Source organism: Octopus bimaculoides, chromosome 10 (assembly GCF_046866305.1).
Source record: "Octopus bimaculoides isolate indiv1 chromosome 10, ASM4686630v1, whole genome shotgun sequence".
Taxonomy (NCBI): Eukaryota; Metazoa; Mollusca; class Cephalopoda; order Octopoda; family Octopodidae; genus Octopus; species Octopus bimaculoides.
The window spans coordinates 88,415,814-88,438,303 of NC_142937.1; the positions used below are offsets into that span (position 1 = coordinate 88,415,814).

At 37.8% G+C, this 22,490-nt stretch overlaps 1 protein-coding gene across 3 annotated transcripts; it reads right to left on the reverse strand.

Moving 5' to 3' along the window:
* Positions 1-1,084: 1,084 nt before the first annotated feature.
* Positions 1,085-21,802, reverse strand: LOC106869937 (EF-hand domain-containing family member B). Of its 3 annotated transcripts, XM_014915873.3 has the most exons (11): positions 21,585-21,802; positions 11,913-11,969; positions 11,068-11,124; positions 10,357-10,419; positions 9,453-9,777; positions 8,362-8,683; positions 7,055-7,271; positions 5,835-6,033; positions 4,094-4,222; positions 2,726-2,904; positions 1,085-1,455 (listed from the first exon to the last, which is right to left on the reverse strand). In XM_014915873.3, the coding sequence occupies exons 1-11, from the start codon at positions 21,696-21,698 to the stop codon at positions 1,294-1,296; spliced, it is 1,824 nt and encodes a 607-aa protein (XP_014771359.1). In that variant the 5' UTR covers positions 21,699-21,802; the 3' UTR covers positions 1,085-1,293. The 3 variants fall into 3 exon arrangements, with proteins under 3 accessions (XP_014771359.1, XP_014771360.1, XP_089215106.1); XM_014915874.3 differs by lacking the exon at positions 11,913-11,969 and having other exon boundaries at positions 21,585-21,800; XM_089358980.1 differs by lacking the exons at positions 11,913-11,969; positions 21,585-21,802 and adding an exon at positions 16,310-17,033.
* Positions 21,803-22,490: the final 688 nt, after the last annotated feature.

The window sequence follows — 22,490 nt, forward strand, 5'->3', positions numbered from 1 at the left end:
CAGCTCACATGATCCTATCAAACAATACAACCTATGCCAGCATTATCATCAACATCATAATTTAACGTCCTTTGTCCATGCTGGCATGGGTTGGACAGTTTGATCAGAGCTGGTAAGCTGAAGGGCTGCAATAGACTCCAGTCTGATTTGGCAGGGTTTCTACAGTTCGATGCCCTTCCTAAAGCCAATCACTCCGAGAGTATAATGGGTGCTTTTGTGTGCTCCTGGCACACGTGCCAGGGGCATCATGGAGGCAATGACGAATGACCTATACCTTTGGCAATATATATATATATATATATATATATATATATATATATACACATATATATATACACACACATATATACACACACATACATACATTTATATATATGTATATATATATATATATATATATATATATATATATATATATATATATATATTCATATATATATATATATATATATATATATATATATATATATATATATATATATATATATATATATATATATATACACATAAATATATATACATATATATATGCATATATATATAAATATACACACACACACACACACACACACACACACACACACATTTATATTCAGCAAGTGTCTTCTAATATGGCCTCGGCCCGACCAAAGCCTTGTGAGTGGATACGGTAGACGGAAACTGAAAGAAGCCCATCGTATATATATATATATATATATATATATATATATATATATATATATATATATATATATATAGAGAGAGAGAGAGAGAGAGAGAGAGAGAGAGAGAGAGAGAGAGAGAGAGAGAGATATGTAGATATATATGCATAAGTTTGTGTGTCTGTGTTTGTCCCCACCACCTCCAGCATTGCTTGACAACCGATGTTAGTGTGTTTACATCCAGGTAAATTAGCAGTTCGGTAATGAGACCGATAGAATAAGTACTAAGCTTACAAAAAATAAGTCCTGGGGTCAATTTGTTCGGCTAAAGGCGGGTGCACCAGCATGGCCACAGTCAAAATGACTGAAACAAGTAAAAGGATCCATGCATGCATAGAGATAAACAGAAAGGCAGATTTAAACAATTCTTTGTTTTTACACACACACACACACACACACACACATATATGTATACAGGAATATATTGCAGCACGTGAGAATACATTTTATTACTTATATACTCTACTGCACACACATACACACATAGTCATGTGTGTGCACATAAACGCACACACACGCGTATGCACACATATATATACATCACCAAAATATATTTCATGCTTTCTAATGCATACTGATGTCATAACTGCATTTATTTAATCAACCTGGCAGGTGCACCTGATCTTTGAAATAGTTTCTGTATGCTGTGCAAGCTGACTTTTTCGTCAGGTTTGCCATTGGTAGCGATACAATGCATTTTCAGGAATGTTTCTTCATCTGTTGGTAACCCACTTCTGCCATAAATATCTTTTAGCTGAGAAGGGAAATTCAAGGAGAGAGAAAGGAAATATAGATTGTGGTTTCAACAGATAATATGTATTTAGTATGTTATTTAACCCTTTCATTACCAACCTGACTGAAACTGGCTCTGGCTCTGTAGTACAAATGTTTTGTTTTCATAAGTTTTGAATTAAAATCTTCCACCAAACCTTAGTCAGAATTTATGTTCCTAACACTAGCTTAATGATAACTAAGTTATTTCACTAAATTCTTTGTTATATTTCAAATTAATCAAAAGAAACACAGAGCATTTCAAAATAAATACAGTAATGAAAGGGTTAAACAATGAGTAATTATCTATATAGTATATGATTTAGTGAAGGCACATGGCTCAGTGGTTAAAGCATGGGGCTTACAATTGTGAGGTTGTGAGTTTGATTCCCAGACCAGGCTGCACATTGTGTTCTTGAGCAAGACACTTTATTTCACATTCCTCCAGTTTCACTCAGCTGTAGAAATGAGTTGCAACATCACAGGTGCCAAGCTGTATCAGCCCCTTTGCCTTTCCCTTGGATAACATCAGTCACTTGGAGAGGAGAGACAGGTATGCATGGGCAACTGCTGGTCTTCCATAAACAACCTTGCTGGGACTTGTGCTTCAGAGGGGAAGTTTCCTGATGCACTTTCATGGTCATTCATGACCAAAGGAGATCTTTATCCTTAAGGAGTATATGATTTAAATAGACAATAAACATGTATAGAATATGGTCTGAATAGATGGTAATATGGCCCAGATAGATGGTAATATGGCCCAGATAGATGGTAATATGGCCCAGATAGATGGTAATATAGGATATGGCTTAAGTAGACAATAAAAATGTATAATAATGGTTATTGTACCATATGGGTGCAGGCATGGCTGTGTGGCTAAGAAGCTAGCTTGGTAACCACACAGTTTTAGGTTCAGTCCCATTGTACAGCACCTTGGACATGTATCTTTTACTATAGCCTTGGACTAACCAATGCCTTGTGAGGGAGTTTAATAGATGGAAACTGGGCAAAAGCCCATTGTGTTTATGTGTGTGTGTGTGTGTGTGTGTGCATATGCTTTTGCTGGTTTTTGATTGTTAACTGTAGCAAGGCAGAAACACCATTGTTACTCTGTTAGAGGTTTAGCCAATTATAGGAACCCAAGTATTTGATTGCTAATTATTCATTCAAATTGCGCAAGATGAAAGACAGACTCAACGTAAGTGGAATTTGAGAGGGAGCAAAGTAAGTTATTTCTCTCATTTCAGACTTACTTCATCTAATGTCCTGGGTTTCATCATTTCCAAATCCATGCCATACTCAGCATAAACAGATGGTCTTATCAGATTGAATGCATCGCTCTGGTTAGCATAGTTTCTTGGGTTGGAAAGGTTTTGAATCTTTGGAGGAATCAAATCTGCGCGAAAGTTTGGAATCCCATAACAACGCCAATCTACAAAGTAAAGCAGAAAGAGAGTAACTGAAGCACTGCAGAAGAATTTTAAGATACACAAAATGTAATTCTCTACTCTCAGAATGTTTCTGGTGCTGAAAACTATGTGATATATATATATATATATAAAAGATACAGAAATAAATTTATTTCTCAAATGCGTGATAATGCTATAAATAGGGTGATCAGGATAAATTATCCATATAATGCAGAAAAATACGTTTTGGCCAGCCATGAGACTCAAGTTCTAAAATTGCAGAAGAATTCGTTGCTGGACAGTTTGGTTTAATGGTAAAACACTTGACATGTAATCACAGAGATGTGAGTTCGAGTCTCATGGCTGGTCAGCAACGTATTTCTCTGCATTATATGGATAATTTATCCTGATCCCACTATTTATAGCATTATAACGCATTTGAGAAATAAATTTATTTCTGTATCTTACAATACATCTCAACGCTTCTAAAAAAAAAAAATTTTAAAAAAAGAACAAATATATATATATATATATCAGGGATATGCCACCTGGGTAGGCAAGCTAAGCAGTGCCTGCCCTGAATAAAATAGATCAATAGTAATATTTTCCTTTTATGGCAAATTATGCACCTGATTCAATAAAATTATGAAGGATACTCTGATTATTTTGCATAAAATGTAAAATATTTTATTTTTTTGTAGATTAGGTAGGCATAATTTGCCCCTGCCTTTCAATCCCAGTTTTAAAGCTATGCATAGAACTGCTATAGTACATGTGCTGCGTACATTTCTACAATAACATTTTCGAATGGTGCTCAAATGGTGCTTTTTACACACCACCATCATAGGAGCCAGTCAAGCGGCACTGGCATCGACCATGTTCAAATGGTGCTTTTTACATGCCACTGGCACAGGAGCCAATCCAGTGGGACTGGCATCGATTATGCTCAAATGGTGCTTTTTACATACCACCAAGGGAGCCAGTCAGGCAGCACTGGCATCGGTCGCACTCAAATAGTGCAGTATAATTATCAAATTACTCCACAAACATAGTGATGAAGACTTATCTTAAGACATTACATCTCATAAAGAAGAGAAAGGCCTTTGTTGATTGGCAATACACAGTGCTGAAAAAAACAAACTGACAATCTAATGTGTAATGGTTGATTGTATGTGATGTTGAATATTAAATATGACAGAGTTTTAAACTTACTTTTGGTCACTCCATTGGCATCAAAAACGGAATTAATCGTGCTACTACTCTTCTGAAAACGGAATTTTGTCTTATCTTCCTTCACCTTGCTCTTTAAACTCTCCTCCTGCTTCTCTCCAAGCTGGCTAACTTAAAATTGAACAAAAGTGAAACTGAAAGTAGTGTATTTTTTTTTTATGTAACTATAGTTACTTGTCATCACCATTCCCATTATTAATGTCATCACCAATCACAACCAGTAGCAGAAATAACATCAACATCATCATCATTATCACTATCAGCACAACATCATCACTACCATCATCATCACAATATGAGGAGACCCCCTTCGGTCACGAATGACCATGGGATTGCACCTAGAAAGTTACGCTCCGAGGTACAAGTTCAGGCAAGGTTGTGGAAGAGGAGAATCATTATCACTGTCATCCTTATTGTCATATCCCCATCATAATCTCATCAACATCATCATCATCATTCCAGCATCATCACTAACACTACCCTTCACCCTTATTCTTACCACCCACCTTACTCACCTCTGTTGTAAATCCAGAAATAGTGAGAGGCACAAAAGCCAACGAGAGCATCTGTACAAGGTTCACTAGATCTGCTAGAAATAGCAGCCAGATATTCCCTTATACCACCTCTATCACTTGAAAAAACAAGAAAGGACACACTGGATAATTTATCCTTACATACCCTCAGGGCCAAATTAAAACCTCTAGAGGCCCTAAGCACTTAAAAGGTTTTGGTGCCCTCAAGTCATATGTAAATGGTTCAAAATGTAAACAAAAATAATTCAAAATGTAAATGATAATAAACCATAAAATGAATTTTTATTTTTCAAACTGAAACAAAACTAACAGTAAGATGGGAAATAAGGTTTATTTTTACATGCTTCCATTTTATTTATATTTGAAAAGCTTCCTCCTTCGTTTTTTTAAAAATTGCTTCTATACTTAGTAGAGATCATCATCATCATCATCATCATCGTCGTCGTTTAACGTCCGCTTTCCATGCTAGCATGGGTTGGACGATTTGACTGAGGACTGGTGAAACCAGATGGCTACACCAGGCACCAATCTGATTTGGCAGAGTTTCTACAGCTGGATGCCCTTCCTAATGCCAACCACTCCGAGAGTGTAGTGGGTGCTCTTACGTGCTACCAAAGCATTGTGAATATTATTTTAACAAGGTTAAAGTGATTTCTTTTGTGCCGTAAACCATTTTTCATTTCTGTGGTGCTCTGGTCCCTTGATGCCCTAAGCACATGTTTATTTTGCTTAATGGGTTAATCCAGCACTGCATACCCTTATGGAGACAGATGACCATGACTGGAGGACCTTTTAATCAAGGGCCTACTTGACCTAGGGCTAAACAACACAAACGGCTTGTACAGGAAGCACTGCACTACAGACAGTCAACCACTGCATGTCAGAATGTTTTGTATGATTGGTGTTATGGTCTCTACAGAACAATGACTCTGGTGACCACGTGTTCGGCTGGTGGGGAAACCTCTACATAAGATTTGATCTGGTAGGAATAACAGCCAAATATGCCTCAAATTAACCCCTGCTGCCTTAATGAGGCCACATTCAAGATAATATGATTTTGAATAGACACTGTGTTATGAACAACAACAATGGGATAATGATGACTAAAACACATTTGGTCATAGGTTTGCTTGATTCAAGGATGACCTGGGGTTAAATAACAGCAACATCAGCAAGTAAAATCAGCTTACGTCTATCCAATGGCAACATATGTGAACATGGCAAAGGGCTTTTCCAGTTGAGGGAGTTTATTAACAGATGGTAGTTGACACCACCATTTTCATCATTCCACATCTCTAGAAATGCCCTTAACCCTTCCACATTGATTGGAAATTCCTGCTCCAACATTATTCTCATCGCTTCATCAGTGCTCAGATAACCAGTTTTCTCCTGTGTACAGAAATAATAAGCATTATATATATAGATGCGTGTATGTGTGTGTGTGTGTGTGTGTGTGTGTGTGTGCATGAGTATATGCATGAGTATATGCACATGCACATATATATATATATATATATATATATATATATATATATATAATATGTCATCATCGTCATCATTTTCATCATTTAACATCTGGACAGTTTGACAAGATTTGATGGGGCCAAGCACTGCATCATGTTCCAGTGTCTGCTTTGACAAGGTTTCTACAGCTGGATGTCTTTCCTAATGCCAATATATATATATATACATATATATATATATATATATATATATATATATATATATATATATATATATATATATATATATATATAAATTGGAAATGTAAAAATAAAAACAAAACACAAAGGATTCCGCGGTACATGTGTTTCAAGCTTTATAGTTGTTGCATCATTATTGGTATATAATTGATAGTATAAAGCTATCTTCAGCCGCAAATGTATTCTTTCCCAAGAATTATATCACAAAGAAGAAATTAAAAGAGGGAGAAACATGAGAGATAAAATGTGAGATTCCACTTGGTATTGGCTATTGTAATATACCTTGTAGAATCTTTAATTTGATATATTTACATAAAAGTTATATATATATATATCATCATCATCATCATCATCATCATCGTTTAAGTCCGCTTTCCATGCTAGCATGGGTTGGACGATTTGACTGAGGACTGGTGCAACCGGATGGCTACACCAGGCTCCAATCTAATTTGGCAGAGTTTCTACAGCTGGATGCCCTTCCTAACGCCAACCACTCAGAGAGTGTGTATATATATATATATATATATATATATATATATATATATATATATGGCCGCAGCTCTAAGCTGAAACTTTAAAAAAAAAAATATATATATATATATATATATATATATATATGAGGACAAATTTCCGTCAAATGTAAATAATGTATGGGCAATGTTATTTAACTGTGTATAGAAATATTGCATACAACCAAGTATACTTACCGCATCAGCCTGCTGCATTGCAATAAGGACTTTAGTCAAGCGTGAGTACTCAGTCTCACTCAGATGTTTCCGCAGTGCAACCAGGAAACCAAAATGGTCTTTCATGTCACCGTACTGGAATGGAGTGCCATCATGGATCACTGTGCCAACAGTATCAGTTGCTATTATATGTCGACCAAAAATGTGGTCATACGGGAATTTCCTGCCATCTCGAATCCTGCAAAATATTTCATGTTATTGACGGATATTTGTCCTCATCTTGTTTGTTGTTAACACATTTCGGCTGATATACCCTCCATCCTTCATCAGGTGTAAATAGTCGGAACAAGAATAACAAGGTATTTTGTCCGGCACTGAAGCGATTCAGCAGCTACTTGTTGCCTTTATAAGGAAGATATCTCTCATGTTTTAACAGTTTCAGAAGAGATTACAAAGGGAGAGCAAAAAGATATTTAAAAATTAGGAATTACCTCCCTTACATTTCTGTGACTGTTCTTAGGAGTTTACGATTAAATTTTTCTGTTAGATGTTGTTAGTCTTTTATTCTCCTGACTCGTTAATGCAGGCTGAGTTCAGCTCTCACCGGGGTCAACTTTTGTTTGATTAACACTACAATTGCGTACAAGAGGAGGTCAACCTAATAAAGGCAACGTCTACGCAATATGTTTATTTATTTGCTTTGTTTACTTAACCCTTTAACTACGTAATTAAATTTCATGGTAATTCCAGAAACGATGTTAAATATCTATTATAAAATAGATTTGATATTCTCTGCAAGTCCCGTTGCTTCAATAAATTCCATATAGCTTAGCAGAAAAATAATTTCAAACATGACATTTCTCAACTAAAACAGATCATCATCATCATCATCGTTTAACGTCCACTTTCCATGCTAGCATGGGTTGGACGATTTGACTGAGGACTGGTGAAACCAGATGGCTACACCAGGCTCCAATCTGATCTGGCAGAGTTTCTACAGCTGGATGCCCTTCCTAACGCCAACCACTCCGAGAGTGTAGTGGGTGCTTTTATGTGCCACCGGCACGAAGACCAGTCAGGCGATACTGGCAACGGCCACGCTCAAAATGGTGTATCTTACGTGCCATCTGCACAGGAGCCAGTTCGGCGGCACTGGCAACGATCTCGCTCGAATATCTTTACACGTGTCTGTTTTTTTTTGTTTTTTTTTTGGCAGATTCTGATGACGATGATGAAGAATCAAATCAGTAACAGAAAGCCTCACTCCCTTCAACCAACAGCAACAACAACAACAACAACGATCTCAAATGAGTCCGAATGCTACTTACTGGTTTAGCGTAGTCCCTACCCGGGGATGTGTTTTCCTGTTGAACTCTTCGAAGTCGTAGGATATCAGGGGCGTGGCCTTCTCCTTCCTCGCCATGTCTACCCACTTCATGCTGGCCTTTGTTAAAGCTCCGTCGGAGTGCTTGACTACATCGTCGCCAAATGTTGCTGAAGGTTTGAAAGGGGGCTTGTAACCCCTCTGCACGTGTTCACCAGGGTAGAGGTCCTTGTGCGATGCCACGTACAGGTGGTGGTACTTATCGTCCTGTTCTCTCAGTTCGGCCTGGGAATAAGGGGGGTTGACCACTTTCCCAACATCCCCGTCTGTAGAAAGAAAGAGAGAAAGAAAGAAAAAAAAAGAAAGAAAGAAAGAAAGAAAGGAAGAAACAAAGAAAGAAAGAAAGGAAGAAAGAAAAGAAGAAAGGAAGGAAGAAAGAAAGAAAGAAAGAAAGAAAGAAAGAAGGGGAGAGAGGGAAAGAGGAAAAAGAAAGAAAGAAAGAAAGTAAGGAAAAAAGGAAGGAAGGAAGAAAGAACGAAAGAAAGGAAGAAAGAAAGAAATAATACAATGGTCCAAAATCAAACTTATGTTTGTTTACATATGACGTAAGTAACAATAAAAATTAAGTAGGAGTGGCTGTGTGGTAAGTAGCTTCCTTACAAACCACATGGTTCCGGGTTCAGTCCCACTGCGTGGCACCTTGGGCAAGTGTCTTCTACTTTAGCCTTGGTCCGACCAAAGCTTTGTGAGTGGATTTGGTAGACGGAAACTGAAAGAAGCCCGTCGTATATATGTATATATATATGTATGTGTGTGTATATGTTTGAGTGTCTGTGTTTGTCCCCCCAGCATCACTTGACAACCAATGGTGGTGTGTTTAAGTCCCCCGTAACTTAGCGGTTTGGCAATAGTGACCGATAGAATAAGTACCAGGCTTACAAAGAATAAGTCCCGGGGTTGATTTGTTCGACTAAAGGCAGTGCTCCAGCATGGCCACAGTCAAATGACTGAAACAAGTAAAAGAGTAAAAGAGTAACAAGAACAAGAACAACAACAGGATGAAAGAGAAACTGAAAGCCAGTCAACAAGCCTTACCAGGTTCAACGGTTTTCCCATGTCTCAATTGCTCAACATCCTCTGGGGCGTAAATGTGCCACTGTGACTTTTTTCCAACGCTTGCATGTTTTTTGCTCATGTACAGGTTTTCTTTAAAATTATCACATATTTCTTGGAACTGTGTTTTCATGTGTGGGCTGATCAGTTCTTCTAAAGGGTAAGGGTTTTTCACCACTTTACAGTGCCACATCTTTTCAGTGAAGTAGCGTTCCGGATCGTATGAAATACCATAGTGTCTCCTGCGGAGACCTACATCTGTCTTATAGTAGTCCTGGAATTTCTTTAAAAAGCATGGTGTCGGTGGCTGAACAAATGATAAAAAGACGCATATCATCATCATCATTATCATCATCATCATCATCGTTTAACGTCCGCTTTCCATGCTGGCATGGGTTGGACGATTTGACTGGGGACTGGTGAACCAGATGGCTACACAAGGCTCCAATCTGATTTGGCAGAGTTTCTACAGCTGGATGCCCTTCCTAACGCCAACCACTCCAAGAGTGTAGTGGGTGCTTTTACGTGCCACCGGCACGAAGGTCAGTCAAGCGGTACTGGCAACGGCCATGCTCGAAATGGTGTATTTTACATGCCGTATCAGAATATAGGTGACTTTACAGAACTCTCTAATTTGTGACCCCATATCAATGTTAGAAATCACTTTTATGAATTAGCCCTTAGTGACAAAATGTGACGAGAAAAACTACTATTGTTGAGTTCAATCTTGCCAAGGTTAACAAAATACCAGTCATATATATTATATACACAGTTGAATAAACATACATGCATGCATGCACACACACACACACACACACATACATACAAGTATTTTGACTGCAAATGATCACTAGTCATGAAGTATGAAATAAAGGATTCTTCCTACCTGAGCTGGGTACTGGAGGCACTCCCCCACCAAATCCTTTCGTTTCTTTGATTTTCTGCGAGTCTGCAACAGGTGGAGATTGTATAGAGGAGCAGTGATCATTATACCATCATCATCATCATTGTCATCATCATAGCCACCACCACCACCACCATCATTATCAACATCGTCATCATCATCATCATCATAGGCACCACCACCATCTCCATCTTCCTCATCATTATGACCACCACCGCCACCACCACCACCACCGTTATCAACATCGTCATCATCATCATCATAGGCACCACCACCATCACTGCCACCATCTCCATCTTCCTCATCATTATGACCACCACCACCTACCACCACCACCACCATTATCATCATTATCATAGCTATCCCCACCATCACCATCTTCCTCACCACATGTGAGAGGGACAGTCCTTTTTTTTTACCAAACTCTACCACCATCATAAGCATCAGCAACACCACCACAACCACCACCATCACCACAACCACAGCCACCACAACCACCACCACCACCACTACCTTCACAACTACCAACATCACCACCACCACCACCATCACCACCACTGCTAAAAAAGCCCCACAGTAATAAACACTGTGTTATACATTGTATATAACATTCAAAGCACAGAAGTGAATAAGTGACAAACAGACAGAATGATAAGTTAGAACGTAAGCAAATGAAATTTGGTTTTCTCATACCGTTTTCTTAGGCGTGTCAACTGTCACATTTTTGCAATCCTCTATCTCTCTGCCGACCTGAAATGAAGAAAACACCATGTTGGCAGAATCAGTCAGAATCAAATACATTTATATCTAACTGTATCACTGATCTGGTATTTACTTACTGCCACCACCACCACCACCACAACTACCACTATCACCACCACCACCACCACCATTACCATCATAACCCCCACCACAGCTACCACCTTCATTACAGCTCCCAACAAAAGCAACTTCACCATAATGTTACAATAGCAAAAGGTATGTCCAGCTACCCTTCCTATTGTTCACCCTCTCCTATTTCCAAGTAATATTTGTGTATGTGTATGTGTGTGTGTGTGTGTGCACGCATGTGTGTGTATGTGTTTGCGTCTCCTTTTCTGGACATTGTACAATAATTATAATTGAGCATCACCATCAAACAAGCTTCTATGAAATCATTTTCCAGCCTTGGGGAAATATTACCCTGCTTGAAAACAGGTGAGGATTGGTAACAGAAAGGGCATCCAGCCATAGAAAGTCTACCTTAATGAATTGTGTCTGACAAGCATGGAAAAGTGAAAGTTAAAACAATGATAATGATGATGATGATGTTGCTGATGCCAACAGCAATGATGATGACGCCAAGATGATGATGATCGTCATCATCATCATCATCATGAATTTATACATACATCAAAAGTGATTTTATACACAGTAAAATCCCAGTGGTAGACGTTATACTATACATTATAAAATAGACAAAAATCACATTTGTAAATATGATTGCACAACATTACAATGAGGTTGGATGTTTGGGGAAATGAAATTTGGACTCATACTGTTTGTTTTGGTGAGTCATCTTTTATATTTTTGCAATACTCCTGCTCTTTGCTGACCTGGAATTAAAGAAACACCATTTTCAGTGCATCAGACAGGATCAAATGCGTTTATATCAAAGTCTGTCATTGTTGTTGTATTCATCATGTTGTTATGACAGGATATTAGATCAAACATGGGGTTAGCAATTTTAAAGCATAATCTCGCTTCCAATATTTCTTAGAAATACAGTCACGACCCTTAACCGTGTCTACTCATTAACCCTTTTGTTACCATATTTCTGTTGAAACACATTGTCCTTGTTTCAATTAATTTTGGAGACAATAAGGAATTTAGTAAAATAACATTGTCATAATTAAGCTGAAATATAGAATATAAATTAGTAAGAAATTTTGAAGCAGAGTTTTAATTTAGATTACTTTAACCCTTTCCTTACCAACCCGGCAGAAACCGGCTCTGGCTCTGTAGTACAAATGTCTTGTTTTCATAAGTTTTGAATTAAAATCTTCCACCAAACCTTAGTCACAATTAATGTTCCTAACACTAGCTGAATTGATAACTAAGTTATTTTACTAAATTCTTTGTTATATTTTAAATTAATTGAAAGAAAAGCAGAGCATCTCAACAGAAATATGGTAACAAAAGGGTTAAAACAGAGGAAGTTTATGTTATGGAACCAAGAGTGGCCTCAGGTGGTTTCATATAAAAAAAAAAAACGTTAATAACAGAGAAACTAATCCTCAAAAATATATCTGCAAATGCTCAGCTTCTGGTGATTTCTCAGGCCTACCACATATTTATAATATATAAAACTGCATCTCAAAATGTAGGCTTTGGAGCCAGAAAATATATAAGCTCTGAACAGCTGATGATTTTGTATATGGTACAACGAGTGTCCCTTACACTGAAATACATGCTGAAGCTCATTTATTGGGGCTGGTGCAAAAGTTACACAAATAATCTAGATAAAATAAAGTTATTATTTAGTAGGGTTAAACGACAGCAACAACAAGGACAATGATGATGACGATGACAACGACGACGACAACAGCAGCAGTAGCAACAACAACAACAACACTATATAAAAAGATACAAGGATGTAAGTGTTAACATATTGTATAAACACAACAGCTTTAATTAATCAAGACTAATTAACTCAGTTCAGCAAACCATGAAGGAACAGGTTCCAGATTATCTGGAATTTTTCTCTGTTTTCTTTTTTCTGTTTTACAGGATTGTTCTGGAGGAAGGGACAGCAGCCATAGTTAGTGTCTTTCTTCAGATTGACAATGGTTAATGTTTTCCTCTAATTGTTGCAAGCTGATGACAAGTTCAAGAAAAATATGTGCAAGGAGGGAAATCTAAAGAACCAATGTTTTGTAGAGAAAAGACTATGCATAGCGGTTAGTGTAGGACCTTGGGAGGAAATATGGACATAATATATATAAACTGGTATCCAATCTCAGGTGAGATTTATCCCTCACTTTTACACAACACCCACCACAAAATATACCCACTGCCTAACATTACTCCACCCAAGATATAATTGCCAGCACTCTACACTACACATTTCCACTGTTTGACAACATACAGGGTTTGACAATATACAGGGTGATTCAAAAGTCTCCATACAAAGGAAAAATTAATTTTTTTTATAAGAGTTAGTTTATAAGATCCTCAAGATCCCCTGATCTGAACCCTCTTGATTTCTATCTTTGGGGGCATTTGAAAGGTACGGTGTATCACTGAAAGATAAAAGACAAAGCATTTGAAGGAACGCATCACTAAGTCCCTTGCACACTTATCACCAAATGTGGTATTAAGAGTTCACAATGAGTGGGGTAAACGTATTGCAAAGTGTATTCAAAACAATGGCAACCATATAGAGCCTGTTAAACAAAAAAAAAACTGTTTTTATAAACTGTTTCTTATAAAAAAGATAAATTGTTCCTATGTATAGTGACTTTTGAATCACCCTGTATATCTACTGCCTGATGATACCCCCACTACTGGACTCTACACAAACACTGCACTCTAAGTTCTTTGTGCAGAAAGAAGCAGACATACATAGGAAGCAAATGCTATGGCCTCCTCCTATCCAATCAATTATCCACTTCTGTACAATGTGTCATTTTCCTCAACAACAACAACAACAACATATCTATGCAACAACCATGTTACTCTTTATACAGAACTTCGCAGTTATCACTTTACGCACAACAAAAACTGACCACAGTAGAACACTGGACACCACAGAACTAACATAAGAGAGCATTCCATACCACTGGCTGCTGCCAAACACTCTGCATGACTGACCACTATGGAGTAGTGCGAACAGAACTCTGTGATCCTAGATCATAAATGAGGCATTGTGCATTCTGAAAGCTGGATTCGTACATTGTTCTGAAAATATGTGACTGGCTACCTTCATGTCTATCATGGTGTTTATTCTTGCAGAGCTGACTGATAGAAGCAGCAGCAGTAGCAGCAGCAGCAATTACAATGGTTACAAAATCAGCACTGGTTGCTTGAACTACTGGAAACATCTAAATGTCATTTAAAGTACACCCTACTGGCTTAAAAGGGGGAAAACACATTAAATTATGTCATCCCAGATTTCGGTCTGAAATGAAAGAATGTCTTTGATCACAGGTCTGCTGAATCTGGACTGACTTAGGGCTAAAAAAAACAGCAACAACAGCAGCAGCAGCAGCAACTGCTGTCAACTTTTCTTAACTAGCCACAATGAAATTTTGTTATCAAAAGACAAAGCTGGAGGACAAGTTAGAACAAGTAATTTATAATGGTATTTGTGGTTTAATTTCAACACAGTAAGTTTGAGAATATTTATATCTCCTTCTTAAGACGTAAAAATAGCAACCAAGATAGTTTTCTATCAACACATCACAACAGCTAGCACTAACAAAGGAAGTTCCACAAACACAACAAAACAATAGTCACTTCATTCTGAAATCATATTTACACTGGTTTATTTGATATTCTTCTTGTTATGCTAATGTCCTTGGCTAGTTTCCAGCAACAAGGTATTACATATGAGTAATGAGGTAATAACGCCTGTAGCTTTTTCAAGCTGTCCGAAGTTGAGATGGATTGGGACAAACGAGGTGACTTTGATGCGCTTAATAATCGGTTTTAATGATTTTAAGATTGAGTTTGTTGGGTGGGGAAAAAAAAAACAAAGACATGGGGGAGGTTAGAAAGAAAAAGAGCGATACAATTCTGGCAGTGGGGTGGGGGTGGGGTGGTTAGAAGACAGTGGGGAGTTAGGATGAAGAACAGGCCGCCTTTGGGGTTGTTAAGTGCAGCCTTGTGGAAGAAGTCTGCATTTGGCGTTAAAAAATATATACATTTTTGCTTATTGCTTGAAATTAGGATTTTCATTAATAATATATATATGAGTCTTAATTTAGCCTTTCAACGGTATATATAAATGTGTATGTGTGCTTGTGTGTGTTTGTGTGCATGTGTGTATCAGGTGCAGGAATGGCTATTGGGGTAAGAAGTTTACTTCTCTACTGCATGGTTCCAGGTTCAGTCCCACAGCGTGGCACCTTGTACAAATGTCTTCCACTATAGTTTCAGGCCGACCAAAGCCTTGCGAATGAATTTGGTAGATGGAAACCGAAAGAATCCCATTGTATATACATATATATATCTAAGTGTGTGTGTGTGTGTCTTCATGTCTGTGTTTGTTCCCCACTGTTATTATTATTATTATGTTATTGTTATTATTATTATTATTATCATTATTATTATTATTATTGTTATTCAGGTCACTGCCTGGAATTGAACTCAGAATCTTGGGGTTAGCAGCCCGTGCTCTTAAACACTACGCCATATGCCCGTGGGCATTATAAGCACCTTTGATTTAGCTTTGAAATTATGCCAATTAAATTACATGTTGAGCAGCAGTAGCAGCAGAGAAATAGATACCTGGATCACCAGAAACGCATGATCAAAATATGGCTGCAAAGTATGTGAAGTATAAAGATGGCACAGTTACAGATGTAACTGCAAAACACCATTCTCCCAGGGGACTCATGTGGAAAGAGCATTGTTCAAGATAAAGTAAACCTTCATATTAGTGTGTGATTGGAGAAACTTGTCAAAGATTTTGGTGCAGTCTCAGGATTCTCTGCTATAAGCATCTCTCTATCTCTCTCTGTCTCCCTTTCCCCCTTCTCTCTCTCTCTCTACACACACACATATATATATATTGGGTTGGCAGCTAAGTTCCCACAGTTTTTTTTAATTTAAATTTTTTTTAAGGTTTAATAAAAAATAACAACTAATTAATCAATAATGTATTCAACCTTGTTGTTTACAACTTCTTCCCAACATTCAACAAGATTTTCAATACCTCATTGGTAGAAATTACCCGATTTTGACTCGAAAAATTGATCCAACCAAGCTCTCAATTCTGCATCAGTATTGAATGAAACTCCTTGCATAGCATTTGAAAGAGATCAAAAGAAGTGGAAATCCGTTGGTGCCAAATCAGGAGAGTACGGCGGGTGTGGCAGCACTTCCCAGCCATGCGATTGAATGGCTTCTTTGGTCATACTAGCGATATGAGGGCGGGCGTTGTCGTGCATCAGAAGAACTCCATGCTGACGATTAGGTCTTTTCTCTTGAATAGCCATGCTGAGTCGTTCCATCTGTTGAACATAGAGTTCCGTGTTAACCGTTTGGTTCCGTTCAAGCAAGTCGTAATGGATAATCCTTTCCCAGTCCCACCATACACACAATATCGTCTTACGCGGATGAAGATCTTATTTCACGCGTGGTGTTGCTTGTTTACCGGAGCTAAGCCATTCCTTACGCTGCTTCATATTGATGTACAGGCACCATTTTTCATTACCAGAAATGATTTGGTAAAGAAATCACTGCTTGTGTCCATGAATTGAGCGGCGACGAGCAAGCAAACCAGCGGAGTGTGTGGCTCGTTGATTTTTGTTGTTGTCACTTAAAGCATGCGGAACCCATGCTCCATACTTCTGAACATTCCCCATCGAGTGAAGATGGTTCTCTATAACAGTGTGGGAGCATTCCAATTTCTCTGCCAGTTCCCTTGTCGTTTAACGAGAATTTTCATGCAAAAGTTGGTTTAATCGCTCTTCATTGAACTCAACTGGATGGCCAGAACGAGGTGTGTCTTTGAGGTCAAATTTTCCATTTTTGAACATGGCATACCAATCATGAGTGGTTCTTTCAGCTATGGTACCCTCTCCATACACAGCACAAATGTTGTGAGCAGCTTTTGCGGCCTTAGAACTTTGATTAAAAGCAAAAAGAAGGAGGTGTCGAAAATACTCGTTTTTCTTAACTTGACATTCCATTTTAATGATCTGAAAATAAATAAAAATTAACTAAAATTAACTAGAAAAAAAAAAAATAGATTCCAAAATGATTCAAAAATAGAATTCTCGAAAGAAATAGATTCCAAAATTTAAAAAAGCGATAAATTCCAAAATTTAAAAAAACGGCAGGAACTTAGTTGCCAACCCAACGTGATTGACCGTTGACTGGACACTATTCAATTTTTTTTCTCCGTGTTTTTCTCCTTGTCTCCGTATTCTTTCTGTTGAAGAGCGTAGCTCGAAACATTAAAGACTTTCCGTATTCCCAAGCGTCATACTAATACATCCTTTTGTTGTTTACACCACCTGTCCTCGTCTGTTGTTGTTTTTTCGTACATTCTCCCATATATATATATATATATATATATATATATATACTCTCTTTTACTTGTTTCAGTCATTTGATTGTGGCCATGCTGGAGCACTGCCTTTAGTCGAGCAAATCGACACCAGGACTTATTCTTTGTAAGCCTAGTACTTATTCTATTGGTCTCTTTTGCCGAACTGTTAAGTTACGGGGACGGAAACACACCAGCATTGGTTGTCAAGCGATGTTGGGGGGACAAACACACACATATATATGTACATATACACGACAGGCTTCTTTCAGTTTCCGTCTACCAAATCCACTTACAAGGATTAAATGCAAATTTAATGTACAAATTTGTAATTAGATTATTGAGTATTAATTGAAACAGCTGTAAGAAGCGAAGATGACCAATTTGCTAATAATAAATAATTGTTAACTTCCTTATCTCCATTTTCTTCTTTTAACTTTGTATATATATATACAAATAAAAAATACTTATGATGTACAGGGAATCACCAGCGAGGGAAAAATACGTAAACACACAAGAGAAAAGTACTTTCTTTCTCTCCCGCTTCTACCTCTTTCTCCTGCCCCTTCCATATTTCCTCTCTCAGTATAGTATCTACTCAAGGTGGCGAGCTGGCAGAATCGTTAGCACGCCGGTCGAAATGCTTAGCGGTATTTCGTCTGTCTTTACGTTCTGAGTTCAAATTTCACCGAGGCCGACTTTGATTTTCATCCTTTTGGGGTCGATAAATTAAGTACCAGTTGTGTCGATCTAATTGACTGCCCCCCCCCCCACTCCTCCAAAATTTCGGGCCTTGTGCCTAGAGTAGAAAAGAATATATTATCTACTCTGTTACTCTCTCTACGACCACCTTCTCACAACACCGTTTCCCTCATATTTCCGTTTTAGTTGTAAGGCGACATCACTGGTGCTGGTGCCATGAACAGAAGGAGAGGAAAAAAAAAAAAGAGCTCCCAGTTCACTCTGTAAAGTGTTTGCTATTTGAGAGGGCATCATGCTGCAGAAATCTTACCAAAACTGTGGCGACTATCTTCCAATTCATTGGATCCTGTAAAACCATCCAACCTATGGAAGACTAATGCAAAATGATGATGATAACAACGACGATGATGATGATGACAATGATATCTATATGTTATGTTTGCTATATAAGTGTTATGTACACACACACACACACACACATATGTAATCCTAAAAATGTATTTGTAGGTTGACATATCATTGGTTTCATATCTAATTAGCTGACACAGTAATAACCATAGACAAAGCGGTAAAGCTTTAATGAAAATTGCTCGTTAAAAACAACTTGATGGCTGTACCTTTCATAGACTGACAACTTCTAGACAGATTTTTGTGAGTACAAGAGTGTGGTGGGTAGATGGGTGGTGGTGAGGAATAAAATGAGAGAGCAGGAGTGATTGATAAAGAAAGAAAGAGAGGAGGGTGAAATGATTAGTATGCCACTGTGGTGATAGTGGTGGGGGTGACTTTCAACTTACAAAAACATTCTGTCTGTCAATTATGCCTAGACACACATATACAAATAAACTCTCTCTCTCTCACACACACACACGACTATACGATCAATTATGCCTAGACACATATGTAAATATATTGCAACATATAAATATACTGGCACACATGTCCATGATAGTATATTCACACTTGAGTGCGCACACACACACACACAATCACACACAAAAAAAAAACACACATACACACACACATGCGCATGCACACTTATTCTTGCATGTATCAGTTGTGATGTTACTCAAAAACCTGGATATTTACATATGAATCATCAGAGCAATGACTTCCTGACAATTCAAGAATTTTAATTCACACTGACTGATTATGAAACACTCGCCAGTCATACAGTGCTCCCACTGTTTACAAGCCTCTATTCATACCGTCGCATATTGCCTGTTTATTGTTAAGTTTAGAGATAGTTAAATGCCGTGGCTACAAATAGTTATTTCGTAGTACAGCAATCTGAAGATTCAGTCCATGGTTTTTATAATGTGACCTCTTCCAACTGAACTATAACCCTTGACCTTTTCCCACTGAACTATAACCCTTGACATACCGTTCTTTAACTTTTTGCCTGCCCTGTGCATCACGTGATACACAGGACATTTCCCTCGAATGCACTATGTATGATACACATTTCTAATTTTTTTTTTCCTTTCAACCACCTGAGTAACCATGGAACTTACGAAAGGAAAGCTTTGTATGAAACGAGCCAAAAGTCTGGAAACTTACATCATTCAAAATAGCTAATTCAGTGATAAGGAATATATTTTACAAAAGAAAAACAAAACATAAAGAAGAAAGAAAAAAAGCATCAATGTAGCATTAAGTGCCTCACTTGGCTGCACTCTAAAAAGTTCAACGGAACCCACTGAAGCTAGCCAACACGCTCGCGGCGATGGCGAGGCTAAGGCGTTGGAAAAGCCAGTACCCTCTCAGGCATCAAAAGCTTTGGATAGACGGAGTTAAGACTCTGAACTACTATAGTAGGGAATTCAACACACTGTATGGTTGTAACATTTAACACACTGTACTATGACCTATGGAACCCCGCACCACTACTACATTCTATTCAACATACTTCTGACTTTGAGCAGTAACCTCTGACATACTATACCGTTACTTTTTAATATGGCACCACGACCTCTGTATTATACACAAACTGTATTTTAACCTCAGACATTCTGCACTAACCTCTGATATAATGTGCCCCTATAACCTCTGTGTAACCTATTTCTGTCACCACTGTTGTACATTAACTAATACTCAGTTCTGTGACCCCAACATGCTCACTGTCACCTTTGACACGCTGCTCAGTGATCTCCAAATGTAGAGCTTAGCGACTGTCTACATAACTGGCCTTATTAATTCCCTTTAGGCTGTGTAAACAAGGGAGATGACGCTTAGCCCAGGATTAACTCTAATCAAGTAGTTATTATCTAAGGCATTTCAGCTGTGAGCATCCCATCTTTTTTTCCAGAATACATTATCTAATGAATTTTAAAGGACATGAATCGAAGGAGATTTGACTGTTATTTCCAGCATTTCGTCTACGTAAGGCTCTCACAGTAATCTAAACAGCCCAGCTGGTCTTTTTAAGGCAGCCATACGATCAAAAACTCACCAGATATGATCATCCTGTCTTTTTTCTCAGTCATTATGTATTTAGCACTGCAATATGCATGCAACGTAGTTTTATATATAGGACAGCTGACTGATTTAGGAGAATTTTGGCTGCTGTATCTAGCAGGACGAATGATCGCACGGAAACTTCCTGTTGGCACGTTTTGCAGATAGAGTGAAGATTTCAGCTTAACGTTAGATAGATGGCGGGGGAGAGAAAGATTGATACTGAGGGACAACTACTGACCTACTAACCATATTTAGATGATGTTTTTGGAGGTGGACCAAAAGACACACACACACGTGTGAATGTGCGTGTGGGCGCGAGCGCGCACACATATACACAAACACATAGAAAGAGAAAGTGAGAATAAATAGTTATATATGCAGGTAGTCTGGTTAGTTGGTTGTTAGATCGACACATAAGTGAATTCTATATCTGGAGGTTTAATTTTGGTGTAAGAATGAAAGAATTATACTTTGAACAGAATCTCTACAGGCTGTGGAAACCAGTTGTTACCACCTTGTATTTAATATGCAGAACGCTCCCGAGGTATTCCCCTTAAGCTTATAATAATATTTTGACAAGAGCCAATATCACTTGAACAAGAAAGAAAAGTAGAGTTTCGTGAAAAGGGTTAATATATGTAACAGTTCGACCGAAGCCCCTCATAGAAAAATGAGAGAAGTCTGTCGTTTTCCGATGTCTGGAACTATCTGTCCGAAACGCCATGTATTTATATATTACTCTCAAGATGTTTTGTTTGTTTTTGGCTCATGTAGTTAACATCCATCTACTTACATAGTTTAATGACGAGCATGGGCAGTTGTCTTTGCTCTGCTCGGAATTAATACAAATAGAACCCTCATCTAAACGAGAAGGCTGTATCAGAGGGTTGTCAAGTTTTTCGCACATTTCTCTGGTTGTTTGCCTGTCTTGTGCGTATCTTTGAAATTCTTAACTAAACAATAAACGTAAGAAGCGTGTCATTGTTGACCTTAGCAACGACCTACGTGTCATAGAGCATGCGCAAATCATGACTGTCACAAACGTAGTCAACGGTCTTAAGAATAGTAAGATGGTATTTTTTTCTCGTTTCATCACTATATGGTTCCGGCAGAATTTTTTATTTTTGAATGGTTAATTTTTTCAAGATGTTATCAAAATTGATGATTAAGGAGAAAATAATTAATTAATATGCAGAACGCCTGATTTTTTTTATAATCTCGCATGGAAGCGAGATTACAAAAGCAAACCTAATTAAATCTCGTGCATACGTAACTTCATTAACAATTCTATTTTATTTTAGCATGTATAATAATTATTTTCGTATTTATTTTGCATTTTCTGTCATTAAGAAAATAGTAATGTCCATGTTTATTTAATATCAAACACAATGTATACAAAAGGGAACTCTACTTCATGAAATCTCGCATACACGTGACTTCTCTGGACTATTGTGCTTAATTTGTTTTGTTTTTTTTAAATACTTTACTTAGAAACTCACACAAACATGATTACAGCTGTCAATAGATTCAGTCAGAACATGAAAATATTCAAATCCTTCTACTTGTCTATTATGTTAAGTGACTATGATATCGTTAATGTTTTGGGTTCTAGACTAAGGTCAGTAGCAGCAGCAGCAGCTCGACTGTTTGCTATTATGACGTAATGGTTGTTTGGGGGTTGCCGTCGTTGGAGCAAGGT

What these genes read in the sequence shown, in the direction of transcription:
- LOC106869937 (XM_014915873.3), bottom strand. Translation starts at nt 21,698, where the DNA reads ATGTGCGAAAAACTTGACAACCCTCTGATACAGCCTTCTCGTTTAGAT. An exon ending in CAATGCAGCAGGCTGATGCG is followed by an intron (nt 6,034 to 7,054) that starts GTAAGTATACTT and finishes TTCTGTACACAG; the next exon opens with GAGAAAACTGGTTATCTGAG. An exon ending in TGCCAATGGAGTGACCAAAA is followed by an intron (nt 2,905 to 4,093) that starts GTAAGTTTAAAA and finishes TTTACTTTGTAG; the next exon opens with ATTGGCGTTGTTATGGGATT.